This window comes from Cryptotermes secundus, unplaced genomic scaffold (assembly GCF_002891405.2).
Source record: "Cryptotermes secundus unplaced genomic scaffold, Csec_1.0 scaffold247, whole genome shotgun sequence".
NCBI classification, from domain to species: domain Eukaryota; kingdom Metazoa; phylum Arthropoda; class Insecta; order Blattodea; family Kalotermitidae; genus Cryptotermes; species Cryptotermes secundus.
This window is the reverse complement of record NW_019740656.1, coordinates 3612470-3629169: the sequence shown is the minus strand read 5'-3', so window position 1 is coordinate 3629169 and position 16700 is coordinate 3612470. Positions and strand designations below refer to the sequence as shown.

Sequence of the window (16700 nt, the reverse complement as noted above, 5' to 3'; positions counted from 1 at the left end):
TACTCTGAAAATATTCATAAATAGCGTGGGGAGGTTTAAGCATGTGGTATAAACGCTGGTGTGATGGGAGTCCTGGGGAATTGCCCACTTTTTCCATTGGGTAAAATGCCCCTGCAGCCAGCAAAAATCTAAATGTAAGAAAACAATTACTAATTATATAGATAAGAGAGGGGGTGAAGGCTGCTCTGCTTAGGTAAGGATTTCAATATTATAAAATTCAAAGTTTCATCTGGTGAGAATATTCAATTGCAATTCTGAATTAAGAGTTAAATGTAACTACAAAAATGAACTATGCCACACTTTAGCTGCTTGAAAACAGGAAGAAACAGTATCAAGCATGAGCTATAACTAACAATATTATTGTAAGAGGCAAGAGTTTTTTGCATTATTATTCTTTTTAGCAAAGTGTTACAGTACTCACCTCAATACACTTCATCCCGTACACAAACATCCAGAGTGAGCATGAAAAAATGGTTACAGTTACATTTGTGAGTGAAGTTAAGAAGCACTTTGCATATATCCACTGAGTATACAGAGATCTCTAAAACAGTACAACTGAAGCAAACTTGAAATTGTGCTGGCATTGGTCACTAAATAATTGACCAGATATGTTCAATTAAAGATAAGAAAAATTAGACGCAGTCTTCAATTTTGTTGCCGACATACACAACATACATGAACAAATCCAGATCAGTCATTTTGGAGAATCAAAATTCATGAAAATCGGACAATATTATAATCATGATTTTCAAATTATCAATAATATAAACTTATTTTAATAAAATTTGGCTGATTTATACCAATCTGGTTTATGCTTCTTACGAAATCTGATAAAGATACACACAAAATGTGATTTTTGCTTAAGTGCAGAATGTCGTGGTTTTGAGAACAAGAAGCATAAGAGAAAATGTAGTTTTCCATTATGAAAAATAAATTATACTTATCTCAAAATAAAATATGTTTATGCCTCTTTATGCTGCCAAGTATGCCATAATTACGTTCTCTTTTTTTCTTTTCTTTTTTTTCACACACCATTAATATAAAATATTATATTTCAGCATCCTGTTGCATTTACGTATCACTCGTTCATTAATTTCTGTCTCTAATGCAACCCCAAATCGTTCACAATCTCTCCTTTATGTTAAAATTAATAAAAGGGACATAAGAGCCGACTAATGAGGACTACACAAGACGGGGAGCACAACACGGAGGCCGCAAAATGAAAATGAAGCAGAGCGAAGAGAGAGTGTTCATTCTCAAACAAACACATTTTAGTGCGAACGACGATATACGACAGCATGGGATGTACTGGCATAGGAATTGGGCAGTGTGGCAGTTTCAACTGGTGAACAGTTGCCTGAAGATGTCTTTCTAAGACTGAAACATTTTGCAATTTAATGTGATTTGAATGACAGTTTAAAACAAAGGAGAGACTGTGAACGAACTTGGGCTGAATTAGGGATGGACATGAGTGAACAAGTGCTTAATATAAAAGAAATTTCAAAGTGCTGAAATTCAGACCTACACAGCAACGCAGAATGGATATGTTTGAGAGAAGCCTAAGGGATTCTATGTCAAAAATATGAATCATATAATGCCAAGCACGCAATATTAATGCACCTGGCAGAGACACTACAAATTTTAAAATGCCTTAAACAAGTGTTCATGATAGGTTCTTAGAAATCCGTTCTGTGAAAAATACTTCCAAAGAGCCAACCAATATGTTCAACCAAAATTCTCATTAGCCAATATGCCTGTTAGCGTCTTTTGACACATCTGTTTAAACATTTCTACATACATGCAAAGTGGTAAAACTACATACTTTTGACCTCTGTTATAAACCTTTTTAAGACTTAAAGCCTTTAAAAAACGAACAAACTCCGTGACCTGTAGTCCTCAAGCGAACTATACCGACCGAGCGACCGCCGTTTGTCGGCGAAGTTAGTGCCAACTTTTGCGGATAGAGGGTGTCTCATTGTCAGCGCAACGGATCCCCATGGCCGTTAATCCCGGTTTTCTACACCGGAGTCACTATTTCCTTGAAATAGCTCCTCATTTATCCTCACGAGGCTGAGTGGACCCCGTCCTAGACCCACTATTTCTCAGAAAATCTGAAAGCGACGGGAATCGAACCCGAGACCTCTGGATCTGTAGCCAGGAACTCTTGACAACTAGACCACAGAGGCGGTCCTTAAAGCTTTTACGGGGGCCAAAAGAAATAAAATAAGGGCTGCCAGCCACAGAAGTTTAACATTCCAGACATCTTTAATCTCTATCTTCAGGCAACGATTTCTCTCCCAAACTGAAACAGCCGGTCATCCCCCCTCCAAAAGAAAAAAAAAAAGAAAACTTACAGCAAACTACGGAGCTTCACACAAGAGGTTAGAAGTATGAGGTGAGCTACACCTGTGGAAGTGAACTTGTTGGACCTCTGTCCCACTTTCCACTACCATATTTTACATGTATTTGGATAAAAATGAACAATTTTATTTGTACAGCCTTTCCAAATATTCAATCTAAAATAACTTTTAGACAATTCTCTCAACCAGCACAACTCCATCAAATTAGCCATTTTCATTCTGGTCAATATTATTTCATAACATGATGCTATATTAACCCTAGAAGCACCAGTTTTAATTCCCAAAGTAAAACCATGGATGAATAATGTACATACAAACACCCCAACAAATTTGAATGGACAGAAAAGGGTCCCTCCATATGTTTCTGGACTATGAAGTTCAGGTAAACTGCCAATAGATGTCATATGCTGTCAGAAATACCGTTTCTGTAAAGGCCAACATTTTCGACAATTGGCACTTCTAGGGTTAAATTTGTCAACTGAGTAGCAATTATTGAAAGCAATAGATACAATGCATATAAACACTACAACAAAGCATTAACCAAATGAGCTTCTAGAAGAAGGAATATAAGATCGAGCTGCAGCCAGGAAAAAAAAACAGCAGTAGTAGAGAAGTAATGATGTTTTCAAATAGATGTACTCCCACCTGTGGCAGCTTTCTGGGTCTCTGGTTTGGGAGGTGCCTCGGCCAATGTTTCTGTAATCTTGCGCCAGATGTTGTCAAATGAGTCACGACCCATGTAGTCCATGTTGCCTTGCTCCCATGCCTGTTTCCTCATGTGTTCCTCAAATGCTGTCTGTTCAGCTGAACGAGGAACTCCAAGAGTCATTTGAGCAAGGGCACCAGCCAAACCCAGCTACAACAGTACACATACAATGCACTATAGCACATGGATGTTTACAACCAGTTCTCACAGAAGCAAGCTATCCATTTGGGATAACAATTCATAAACATACAGGTATCTTAAATAACATTAACAAATGATGTGGTAAAGGTTAAGTTATCTCTGTACTTATTCAGCAAACTCAAACTCCGTGGTTTTCATCTGCAAGTGAACTACACTCACCGAGCGACCGCCGCTTGTCGGTGAAGTTAGTGCCAATTTTAGCAGATAGAGAGGGTCGCGTGGTCAGCGCAACGAACCCCCATGGTAGTTAATTTCGGTTTTATGGACCAGAGCCGCTATTTCCTTGAAATTACTCCTCAATTATTAACTAACAAAAACAAGTAAATAAAAAGTAAAGTTGACCCTGTGCTTAAATAATTAAGCATTACATCATGAAGGAGGATGGGGGAGCGGATTTATAGATCCAAGTTTTTTCACCTCAGCACTAGTTAGATTGATCAGCTTCACACCCTGGTCACTTTATCCCTGAGGAAAGAGCCCCAGGTACTCACTGGATAGCAGGGTGGGTGGGCCCCATAGCCGGTCTGAACAACGTAGACAGGAAAAGATTTCTGACCCTACCAGGACTCCAACTCCAACCCCTCTGTTGTGTAGACCATAAATAATCGCTATAAACTGTGCTATCCTGGCTCATATTAAATAAATAAAATAAGTACAAAACAATAAACAAAGAAAAAAATTAAACAGCCTCTTGCCAATGTACTGTACATCAGCAGTGCCACACCACTTATGAATTTCTAATCTCTTACAGTATCCTCAGATTGTCTACTGCAGGGTTGTCCAACCTTAAACCACTAAAAGGCCATAATGTAATTTAGTTAAATATATGAGGCTGCATTATAGAAACATACTATTTAAATAAAACAGAAGACTGTTTCTAGATACATGATTGTACATACATCAAATACATTCTCCAGTACCATTTTTCACATATAAACATTGATGTTGGAAGGTTTTGGCAGCACCCGTATTAAAAAAGGAATTTTTTAATGACTTGCCATAATACACATCAACAGTATCTTCAAATCAGACTGTAAGAGGGTATGAATTTTAAGCGTGACAAGCCACTGAGTCATGAATGACTCATCGTCTTTTCCAGCACATGGATCAATATAAGGTCACAAACTAAGAATGCTACCTGTTGCCATGTAATCAATTCCTCTGCGCTTTCAGATAACATTCTATTGAAACAGAATATAAATTATAAGGAATGAAAATATGAGTCACTTTCGGCGAAAACACTTAGTAATGGAGACGGAAAAACAATAAACTCATCTAAACTCACAACAAACTATTCACAAATTCATTTTAAAAGTTATGAAGNAAATTAAGTGTTCTCCTGTGATTTTCATGACTCTTTAATTTGGTGTACGAAAATACTGTGTTCCAAACAAGGAAGTGTTTTAGACACTTGTTTCATTTTGGTGTCATGTTCTAAAAATGGGAGCGAAAAAATCCAAATGTAAGATTTTACACAGATAAGACAGAGACTGGAATTTTAAGCCGTTTATTACTATTATTTTATATCCCAATATTAGATAAATTGAGAGCCTGCCTTACTTAATATATATATAACATAAATAAACGTAGTACTATTAAAATATCTATCAAAAGTACTTCTGAAAAATTCAGTTATATTTACTATTATAACCAGTGTGTGTCATGACTCAGTAATGTTGCTTCCAAAATTTCATGCTTGAAAGTAATTAAAAAATGTTAAAATTCCAACAGAGCCTGCCCTTAGTGAGTCACATTAATAAATTATGGAGAAATGGTAAAATGGCAATGTATAAAGAGGAAACGTGTCTAAATATAGCTGGAGAACATTCATGTTGGCAGTATCCTCTACTACTTACATCATGGTCTGCAGCTTTAGATGATCCACCCGTCAAGGCTGGCTGAGCTACTAAACATTCAAGCTCATGGGATATTTTAACATACTTGTTGTTATTAGTAGCACTGCTACTAAGGGAAGCAGGAGGGGGTGCATCTGGATGTGGTCCTTTGTCTGTGTGTTCCCCCAGTCTTTTTTGTTGGTTCTGACCTTCCCTCTGGGGGGTAGGTACATTATATCTGTGATATGTTTCTTGGGTGTGTGGTTTAGTGTGGTGTTGTGCATTATGTTCATGGCTGTATTGATCATTACGGTGTTGTTGCTGCTGGGATGGAGATTCTTGGTGATGGTGGTGTTGATGAAGTTCATGGTGATTATGATCTCTTTGATTGTGGTTGAGTTGTTCCTGGTGGTGCTGTAGTTCATAATGATGTGGTTCATGGTGATAATGTGGTTCATTATGCTGCAGTTCAGTCTGATTATGTGGTTCATGGTGATAATGTGGTTCATGATGGTGTATTTCAGTTTCATGATGTGGTTCATGGTGATAATATGGTTCATAATGTTGCAGTTCAGTCTGATTAGGTGGATCATGATATAGTTCAGTTTGATGGTGTGCTGCATGGTGATAATGTGGTTCATGATGGTGCACTTCAGTTTTATGATGTGATTCATGGTGATAATATGGTTCATGATGGTGCGTTTCAGTTTGATGATGTGTTTCAAGGTGATCATGTGGTTTCTGATGGTGCATTTCAGTTTGATGATGTGGTCCAAGGTGATAATGTGGTTTGTGATGGTGCATTTCAGTCTGATGATGTGACTCATGGTGGTGTATTTCAGTTTGATGATGTGGTTCATGGTGATAATGTTGTTCATGATGGTGCATTTCAGTTTGATGATGTGGTACATTATGGTGAGGTAGTTCAGGGTGGTTGTGTTGGTATGACTGATGATGCAGCAGTGTTTTCTGATGGTTTTGCTGAGAATGATGTGATTGTGTCTGGAACGTTTCATGTGAAGACATGACAGTTTTCTGAGTACTCTGATAATCATGTGTGTGTCTCTGCCACCCAGATTGTCTTTTATCATTTTCAAATGCTCTAAGTTGTTGTTCTGATCCATGATAATTCCATAAAGTTGTGTGTGAAGAATGATTATTATATTTGGTGTTGTCAGGAAGTTCCATACTATCTTCCCAGGGATCCCAAAAGGCCAAACCTGGATCTTCAATATAAGGAGAGATTGGTATGGGTTGATATTCTGAATCAACAGACATAGGTTGAAATCTTTGGAACAGATCGTTGGTGAAATGTGAAACTGTTTGTGGAGCAGTGTGTGCTCGAGTCTCGTTAGAACTGCGTTGGGCCTAGGTATGGAAACAAAACCATGCAATGTAAACAAATAGTAAAAATAGTCAAACAAAGAGAAATTAGGAAAATATGCAACTACTCTTATAATCTGCCAGACTTAATTTGTAAACAACTCAGAAGCCAGAGTCTTCGATGAAAATTATGTTCAACCAATTCCAGACTTTGTTAATCACTTTTACATGATAGTATATACTGAAGATAAATAAATTTTTGTCTTAGGGAACATCAAAGGAACCCAGTGGATACTAAGTAATGAGTTCATAAGAGTATTTAATACAGGAATACTGGAGATATTCGCACAGCATGAAAGACAGCAGCTGTATCAGTGTTAGAGAGTTGATAAATAAGAAATGTACTTTGTCTGTATTAGATGAATTTTGAACTGAAGGTATGTGCACAACAAATGCAAAATATCTGTTTCCAAACTAAATAACCTACTGTGTCTGTAAGAATCCTGGCTCCTTGTCTGTCACAGATTAAGCTTTCTACATATCAATTGGCAAGCCATCAGAATTACAATTACATGATAGAGAAAGTAGTTTTACAATATTTGTGTTTTTAACATTGCAACAGAAACAGAATCTGACCCAAACTGAAATATCAATAAAAGGGAAAAGGATGAAAATGACATAATTTGAACCGTATTTATGATTCAGTCAACTACTGTCTGTGGATGAAAGATGTGCTGTTTAAAATACACAATTTTGAACATTTTAAATATTAAATACTTATAAATCAATATCGGTGAAAGTTGATATCGAATATAAACTGATAGATATCTGGAACACTTGTCTTGTTACTTATCTATATAAAACTGGGTGTAACATTAATGTAATGATCTAACATTTCAATACTAGGAAAACTACAATCTCTATCAATAACTAATCATACCTTTCCTTCCTCTAAATATTGATCTGTGGGAATAGTTTACCTGATGTAATACAGTACATAAAATTTAGAACATTAGAACTGTGCAACCAGGAAACAATCCATATATTTTGCTTTTGTAACGGTAACAGGGCTCGCCGCAAATTATTATTATCATCGCTCCGAATCAACTATATTAGATATATTGGATGGCTTTGTTAACCACATTTCTACTACAAAATCTAAATAAAACTAAATTTTGCACTTACAATAAAGAAACAACAAAATCCATAGGTTACAGGAGTTCATCTTTACTTTACAATTAAATTTTATTGCATACCTCAAACAGTACGTAACTCGCTCATATCTAGTTATACTCAAAAGCTTAATCAACATTCAAGATTATGGAATTTTACACTACCAGTTATCAAACTGACTGTATTACAAAAGTAAACTGAACCTTGAATGAAGAAAAGGTACTACAAGAGAGAGCCAGACATGAATATGCAGCAACATATAATGGTTACAAATTCCATATATATCTAATGTTTTTGTATTGCAGAAGAAACAGTTAGCATCAAATTCCATGCCTGTTTTAAACACTGAATCCCTGTGACTATCACAATATAAAACTTCTTATGGACACAAAAAAATAGACACAACACCATTCTAAGACTCTAAGAGATTTCTCAGAAGACATAATATTAGATGAAAAGAAAATTAGGATTATAGAGACTTTAACTGACTACAAGATAAGCCACATATTTTTACAGGACTGAACGAGGTGACAAGTTTGCTCTTATGTTATTTAACAACGCTGTTTCAACTGCAGAGGTTATCAGGTCAAACAACTTGGGAGGAGAAACATAAATGGCAAGTACTTAAAAATTTGGAATGAAGTTATCCTAGACAGATGCTTGCCTGGAAAGACTGAGGGAAAATATAGAAAAACTCAATCAGGAAAGCCAGTAGTCTACAGTGATTTGGATTAAGTGCATCACAAACAAAACTCTAGTGTCAGAACTACATTAGGTAAAGAAGATTGGAAGCAAATTACACAATAAATTTATAGATTAGTTACAAATCACAAAAGACACAACTGACTGAAAGGGTCATTATTTCCTTACTACAGATCATGAAACAAGAAGCTTACTATGAATATGTGAAGTACATGATAAATCAAAATCTGAGTACTTCTGAACCAATCCCTCTGTCCACACACTTATGTTAGTTTTGCTGAGAGAAAGTTCTTACATAGTTTTCTAGGAACCCTGACAAACTATGGATACAATTTGAGATATGAGGTTCTCACACTGGTAACTATGAAGAATATGAACATGGAATACCACAACATGTAGCACTGCAGACAGGTACCAATATTTTGAAGGAACCTGCTGGCTCCATCTTAAGTTGGCATGTATCCACTAAATTACAGGGCATCAAATACTGGAAGACCTTCATGGTCATGGTCATGGCCATGGAAACTTCAAATCTCATGGGAATCTTTGGTGGGGAGGCTACCGTATGAAATTTCTATCCTAAGGATGGAGGCCTAAGGTTAATTCAACTCACCTCAAAGCCATTCAATTATTATTCTAGCAGGACAGTAATATCTCCAAACAAATATGGAATATTTCTGAAGATGGCAATTAATGAATATCTTAGTGATAGAAGACTTGTTCATCTTCCTAACATACATCATGTAATATTTTAACTATATAAAAAGGGAGCTAGAGACATGAACAGATAAATGATAGTTCCATGTGTATATAAAATGATGTGTTGATTGAGATACTGTGTGCTGAAATTGTATGAGAAATGCAAGACTGTGTGTCTGAGTTTGCTGGTTTACAGGTTAGGAATATTCATATATTTGGATAGGACAAATGAAAGGAAAATTACTGATCTAACTACAATGTTAATTAACTTATGGCCTTAAATCAGCAAACAAAATCAGCACTGAAAGTCCATTAATATCGTTACAACAATATGTGAAAAATGCATGGTGACTAAACAGATATGTTAGTTACGTGTCCAAAATTAAAAGTATCTGGAAGCAAGGAGAATAACTAACTGAAGTCTGACTAACACAGAAATTAAGTAAATTATGTAATATGAAATTAATTAATGTACCTTTCCTGGTACTGTTACAATCATTAAATCTAAGTGATTAACACAGAGCATCTAACATAAAAGGAGGGACTATACAGTTAAAATATTTTCATAGACGAACTATGTAATAAAAACGGGTAGTCAGAACAACTGGAAGAACAATATTAAAATGCATCTTAATTGACTGTATGTGCATAGAATTCAGCTACATAGTGCTGGATAGGATTTAGCAACAAATATCTGTTATGCTGGTGGAAGTGAGAATATATTAATAGCAAGGATATGGCTTCAGTGGTGGAAAACAGGAAGTGTAATGAAAATCCCATACAGTTTGTTGTCTGTAAAGAGGAAGACAGAATGAGGAGAACCATAAATCTTTCACTGAAAAATATGTTACAGATGAGGGGAAAAAAACAAATTAAGGAAAAGAATTTAAATCAATTTTGGGGCTCTACAGAATGTTCTAGCAATTCCAATTACATACTAACGAAAACAATTAAGATCATAACCTAAATTTACAGATATTAATAGGGGCTGCCACATTTTGATTGCCCCAGGGCCCCCACAGCTGTAAAACTGGCCCTGCAAAACACCCTGCTACAGCTTTCTACACTTCATGATAGTGAATGTTTGATGAATTGTAAGCCAAGTTACAGGGGATTTCAGTTTCATTCATAATTTTTATTGGCAATTTTTTCTTATATCCCACTGATGATTTCTGACATTAACAGAATACATGCTCTACTAAAAACTGCTTTTAGTGTCCAGTGATGAACATCAGATCTTTCTAATGGGTCCAAATAAGTGGAATATATCCTCCCTTAAACATGATGACAGAAACAGGTACATTTTGTGAAACGTGTTCAAAGCACCTCAAGATGGACAATAACAAAAATAATAGTATACTTTTCAATTACACGCTGTCATCAGAAACATTTATACTATGCTTGAAACACAGAATTCTTCTTTCCATTTTAAAATCATTCATAACCATTTCACAATATCCAGACATTAAGGAGAATTTCTTTAAATAAAAAAAGTTTTTCAAATAATGTACAAAGATTATGAAATAATATTTGGGAAAGAAAGTCAGCTTCCACAATACATTCAGCTTGATGATGAAACACATATAAAGTAAAAAGGATAAAATATCTCAAAATAAAGTAAAGACAGAAGATTAAGAAACAGAAAAAGATAGTATAGGAACTCAAGCTAATTTCCTCATTTAGAGTGTAAATTTAAAACAGGCATAGAATTAACATGCATATTCCTTATACACACTGTACACAACAAACATCAAGAACTGTTAAGTGCAACATTCTAGCCAAAATTTCTAACTTCTAGCATGAAAGACGCTCAGTTATCAAACACACAAAATCTTGCATTTATGCATTACATTATTCCTTCAGCAAAATTTTTCATTTTACCATTTTGTCACTATTCTTCACAAGTGTCTATTAATAGTTTCAATATCCAAAATTCGTTGCCTAATGTATGAGCCCACACCAACATACTTGTTTCTCACTTAGAAAACCACATACTGGATTATGTCTAAGACTATGTTTCCATGTAATTATAGTACAGTTGGAGGAAGCCTAAATGTTACCATAAGTGTCATGAAATTCCCACCCTCTTTAAGTTAAAAGACATAAACATTCTAAAACTTCTGTTACAATTAACATCACCAAGTTTCAAAGCACTACAATGAACTGTCATTGGTGCTGTGATACTTAAAATAGTTTTATTAACACTACTGCATAATATGTTTAGATTACAGCCAATTAACTGTTATGATATGAAGAACATATTAGCAGAAATTAATTTCCATTTAAAAGATGGCTGAGCTACCATAATACTGGGCTCTTATTAAATATCCATTACATAAAATATTAAAGGTCAAAAGAACCCAATTAACTGCTTTTTGTGTGATGTAATTGGTTTTATTCATGGTAAAGAATACATTACTTATATTATTTTCAGTAAAATTTAATATCTCTTCAATTAAGTTGGATAACTGAGGTTCTGACATTTTAACTGTTGTCTAATTAATTACATCAGCTTCATACAGTGCTCTGGGTTGACACAAACGTGCTCAATTAAATATCGATAAAAGTGACCAACATTTCATAAAAAGCAGGAGTTGCGATCTCATAAGCAATGTTTAGCACTATGATTCTGAAAACTAACTAATGTTTCACCAAGTGATATACAGTATTCTATCACACTGCACAGCTAATTAGCACTAGCTTCATACAAGGCTCTATGTCTTGCTGGTTTAAGGCCAAATAGAACCACATTACTTACCACTCAAACACCATCTTCAGTTCAATGGTCCTTTGTTTCACTTGCTGTTAGAACTATCAATCTAGACCTCGCACCAAAATATTCAAAAGGGACAATAATACACGAGCCAATACCATAGTTCAAAAAGAGGGGCAGGAACAGAGAGAAAGAGGAAAGTAGTATAGTTCTAAAGCTAAGCTTTGTTGCTGAATTTGAGGTCCTCATAGCAGTGACTATGAAGAGTGCTATCTTCTTCATCAGGACACCATGTAATTCATCATTGTTTCGGAGAAACATACTGCCTCCATCTTCAGGGCCAAGGAATAAGCCAAACAAGCAGCCAGTAAGACCAAGACTACACTGTTACAACTCAGACAACTGTACTCTTCCTGCTCTGCGGTATTCGTCAAGTGTTGTCACGTGCCATTTGAATACTTGAAGGGTGTGTAGGGATTAGACTGACTGCTCACACTATACTAGCACTGATATTAACATCAGTTTGAAAAACAGAATACACCAGAATTCATAATAATTCAAATAGATGTGTCTTGAATTCTATGCTGTGCCATTTATATTCATCCAGGTACTGTCAGGTTATCTGAGATTTCCTTGGAGAGTAGCTGAAAATATACTGACTAAGCAGCTGTGGAAAGCCAATGGGAGGTTGTCCTCCAGGTTAAAACTTCGGCATAAAGGTGCTAACAAAGACATCATAAGATCACCATGTACTGATGCGTTGCATAGGGCCTCACATTTAGATGGATTCCTTGGAAAACAATCAAACCTTACAAGGAGCTTCACAGTTTGTGTTCCTTGCCAAATATTACTGGGATGAACAGATCAAGAAGACTGAACTTGGATGAGCATGCAGAATGCGTGGAAGGGACAGGAAATGCATACAATGTTCTGAGAAAGCAACTACTTGGAAGGCCAACACATAGATGACATACTTACTTACTTACTCATGGAGCTGAGCTCTTCTGGAGGAGCCGCCAATTCTGCAGCTACTCAAGAATTTCCCAGCATTTTATGGAACCCGAAGGTTCATTACCGTGTCCACAAGAGCCCTCCACTGGTCCCTATCCTGAGCCAGATCTATCCAATCCATACCATCCCAAGTTATGAAGCTCGTTATTACACGGTTTTCTCCAAACTCCTGTCATTCCATCTCTCTTTGGTCCAAATATTCTCCTCAACACACTGTTCTCAAACACCCTCAGTCTGTGTTCCTCCCTTAATGTCAGAGACCATGTTTCACACCCATACAGAACCACAGGCAAAATTATAGTTTTCTATATTCTAATTTTTATGTTTTTGGACAACATATGAGAAGACAAAAGGTTCTGGACTGAATGGCAGCAAGCATTACTCGAGTTCAATCGCCTCTTAATTTCTTCCTGAATCAGGTTTCAATCTGTTATCGTTGTTCCCAAATATCTCAACTGTGCCACATTTTCAAAACATCTGTTTCCTATCTTCATGTCATGATTTTGCCCTGCATTTTGTTGACGAGACAGTAACACATACTTAGTTTTCTCTGTGTTTACTTCTAGACCAACCTCTTTACTTGCGTCAATTAAAGTTTGTGTGTTTTTCTTTATGGTATCTACATTATCACCCAGTAGATTCACAGCATCAGCATAGGCCAACAGCTGATATGTCCCCTTTAATTTCAGTCCTACCTGGTTTCCCTGCACCTTCCTAATTGCATATTCTAAGGCAAAGTTGAAATAATAATATTAAGATGGATCTTATAGAAATAGGATAGGAGAATGTGAATTGGATTCATCTAGCTCAGGAAAGCGGCCACTAGAAGGCTCTTCTGAACAAAAAATGTTGGGAATTTCTTGACTATCTGAGCAACTATTAGCTTATTTTAGTATATGAGATCTGACATTCTAATGGCAGTAATATTAAGATTATAGTCTTCTCATGTGCAACAGTGTGTAGTTTGATAGTAGTTACCTATTTTTCAGAGGAACCTTGTGCCCCCATCTTCAGCGTACTGGATCCTGAAGCTGGAGAAGAAAGTTCCTTCAAGATATTGGTATCTAATCCACCAAATTATACAGCATCACATTACAGAGGCCATGCTCTCATTGCACCCCAGTTTATACATTCCTTACACTTTGCATTGTAGTACATGAACTGTGACAAGATCTTTAATTTTACTGCATTCTACTGTGTTCAATGCGGCAAAGAATTATAAATGTTGGATAAATAGCTAAGTGTCATATTTCATGAGGCTCTCAATGTTTCAAAGATCTTAACTGCCTCCATCTTCAAGTTACAAATGATAGGTTTTCTCATTCCAAGCATAATCTTTAAAAACAATACAGATGAAACGATATTTTACTTCAATTAACAGGCATTCCTTGCAAAACAAAAAACAAAAAAGTGTTTTATATCGGGGTCATGTCCTCCTATCTTTATCTTCTGTTTTTAGGTGGGTTATTTAATGACACTGTCAATATCTAGATTATACAGTGGCAAATGGTAGGATGACTGATGAATGATGAATTGGAAAGATCTGGAAGGAAGTAGTCATGATCTAATTGAGATATTATGCCAGCATTTGCCTGGAATTGATTCTGAAAAGTCACAAAAAACCTTACTTGGGATAGCCAGTGTTCTAGTCGAGACTCAAATCAAGCACCTCCCAAAATACAGGTCTAGAACATTACAACTATGAAAACCCATTCAGGCTGTCTTGTCTGAATGTCCATTATTTTACCAGTATATATGCTAGGATAAAGAGCAAAGAAAAATAACACTATCTATAGCAATATTAAAGGTATTTATGTTAATTAAATAATGTGATGTGACACACAGCAGAATGTAGAAAAGTTAAATGTCACCTGCCATGTTTAATGTACTAAAACACAACATGTAGGGGCATCCTAATTAATTAGTTGGATAATGTCAGGATGCAGAGAATTTAAATGGCACAAGAGTAACATTAAAATAAAATATGAAACTACTAAAAGTTGCAAGTTACCAGCCCATGTACTGGTAAACTGTATTATCCGGTTGTTATAACATAATAATTCTGAATCTGATGTATTTTCATGTTCTTCTGCAAATTTTAATTTACCTCAAAATAGGGCACATGAGCTAAAATCAGCACAATTAGAAGTTTAGTTCATAATTAAAAAAATACCTCACTTTCAAATAACCTGAGTTTCTGAAACTGAATCAGAAATTAACCTATATGTTAAATGATTTAATACAAAACTTGTACGACTATTCAACTTTCACATTTTCTGCCTCCCCGCAAAACTTCATATACAGCAGAAAACCTGATCATTAATAGCAGTGTGTCAAGGCTATATCAAGAATGCCAACACTTCATATAACATTTTAAAAGTAATGATTAATCTTGCCTTGAAATGGTTGTGCTTGAATTAATTATGTGAAATATATCTGAAGTGAAGAAATTTTCCTACACTTAGTAGCATCATACTCCCTATTAACAATCAGTCCTGCAACTGAAATTTCTTTCAAATTGGAAATTAAAAATTAGTAGAGTAGTAAATTCTTACCTCGTCTTGAGACTCTCCAATAGCAGCAGCCATTATTCAGAGAAGATAAAATTAAGAGATTATGCATCGGAATAAAGTAATGAACTCAATAAAGTTGAACTAAATCCGGTAAATTCGATAGTCTTATACAAAACGCCACAAAACATGTAGTACAGTTGATTCTCAATTTCAGTATGCAGAATAACCACAGAATTTTTTTGAAAATCTCAGGCACTGCTTGCAACTTCCAGTAAAGATTTCAAGTGCTCAAAATCACACGTGTTTCAGTAATAATGCAGTAGACTGTACACATTTTCACCACATAACACTCTACTTCATTACTTTCCCCACTAGCCTACAATAGAAAAAGGATTGCTTACTTCTAGTGGCAAGATATGTCTCACTGCTTAACAATAAGCAGCATGACTAGAATGTAATAATTACATAACTCTCAGGGTTCAATGCAGCATGGATAGCATCTATTTCTAGATTTCTAATCATATACAAACAACAACTACAAAAAAAAAACTCTGTGGTTTTAGTCTGCAAGCGAACTATACTGACCGAGCGACCGCCGCTTGTCAGTGAAGTTAGTGCCAACTTTAGCGGATAGAGGGTGTAGTGTGGTCAGCCCAATGAATCCCCGTGGCCATTAATTTCAATTTTCTAGACCGGACCCGATATTTCCTTGAAATAGCTCCTCAGTTATTCTCACAAGGCTGAGTGGACCCCGTTCCAGACCCACTACTTCTCAGAAAATCTGGTAGCACTTGGAATCGAACCCGGACCTCTGGGTCTGTAGCCAAGAATCCTGACCACTAGACCACAGAGGCAGTCGATTTTTAATCAAATATTTTTTTAATTATCTGTGTTGTTTCTTCCTTGAACTACCATGGCCAATGAAGAGCACAACAGAGTCTTAAACGAACATGTGTTCCATGAAACTTGATTCTTTTGCAGAAACTGATCTGATGGATTTGTTCCATTGAACTTGATTAACTCATGAAGAAAGTTGTCTTCTGGGTTTAGGCACCGTGTATTCTTCGTTTTGGCCGACGTTTCGGAGGAACGTAGCGCCTCCATCTTCAGAGCAGTTGAATAGCTGCGGAGAGCAGTAGCTGTGGTGATAGGATGTGGAAGGTGCTGCTTATATACGAAATAGGCAGGGGGGGTGGTTAGGGAGAACGGACCAATGGGAGCAGTGGAGAGCGATTAAGGCCATATATGGTGTGTGACTAAGGGCGAGGGGGAACGGTCAGTGAGTACAGGAAACTTGAGGTCAATAGCACTAGGAAGTGCGGTAGTCAAAACCGGTAGGTTGAGGACAGGCTATTGACGTCAATGACATGACGAAGAACTGGTGTGGCTTGTAGGATTCTCTTGAGGGAAAGGATGTTTCACGTCTGTCGAGATTGTTGAGAGCGATAAAGGCCATATGATGTG

General features: G+C 36.2%; 1 protein-coding gene across 2 annotated transcripts in view; it reads right to left on the bottom strand.

Annotated features, from left to right (window-relative positions):
• LOC111872379 (cell surface glycoprotein 1) overlaps positions 1-16700 on the bottom strand; it is a 67966-nt gene that overhangs the window by 5725 nt on the left and 45541 nt on the right. Inside the window, exons 7-8 of one of the 2 annotated variants that reach the window (XM_023866199.2) lie at positions 5124-6470; positions 3006-3216 (exon numbers count right to left, since the gene is read on the bottom strand). In XM_023866199.2, the coding sequence (XP_023721967.1) occupies positions 3006-3216; positions 5124-6470 (1558 nt within the window). The remainder of the gene's footprint in view (positions 1-3005; positions 3217-5123; positions 6471-16700) is intronic. The other variant, XM_023866200.2, reaches the window with a different exon arrangement.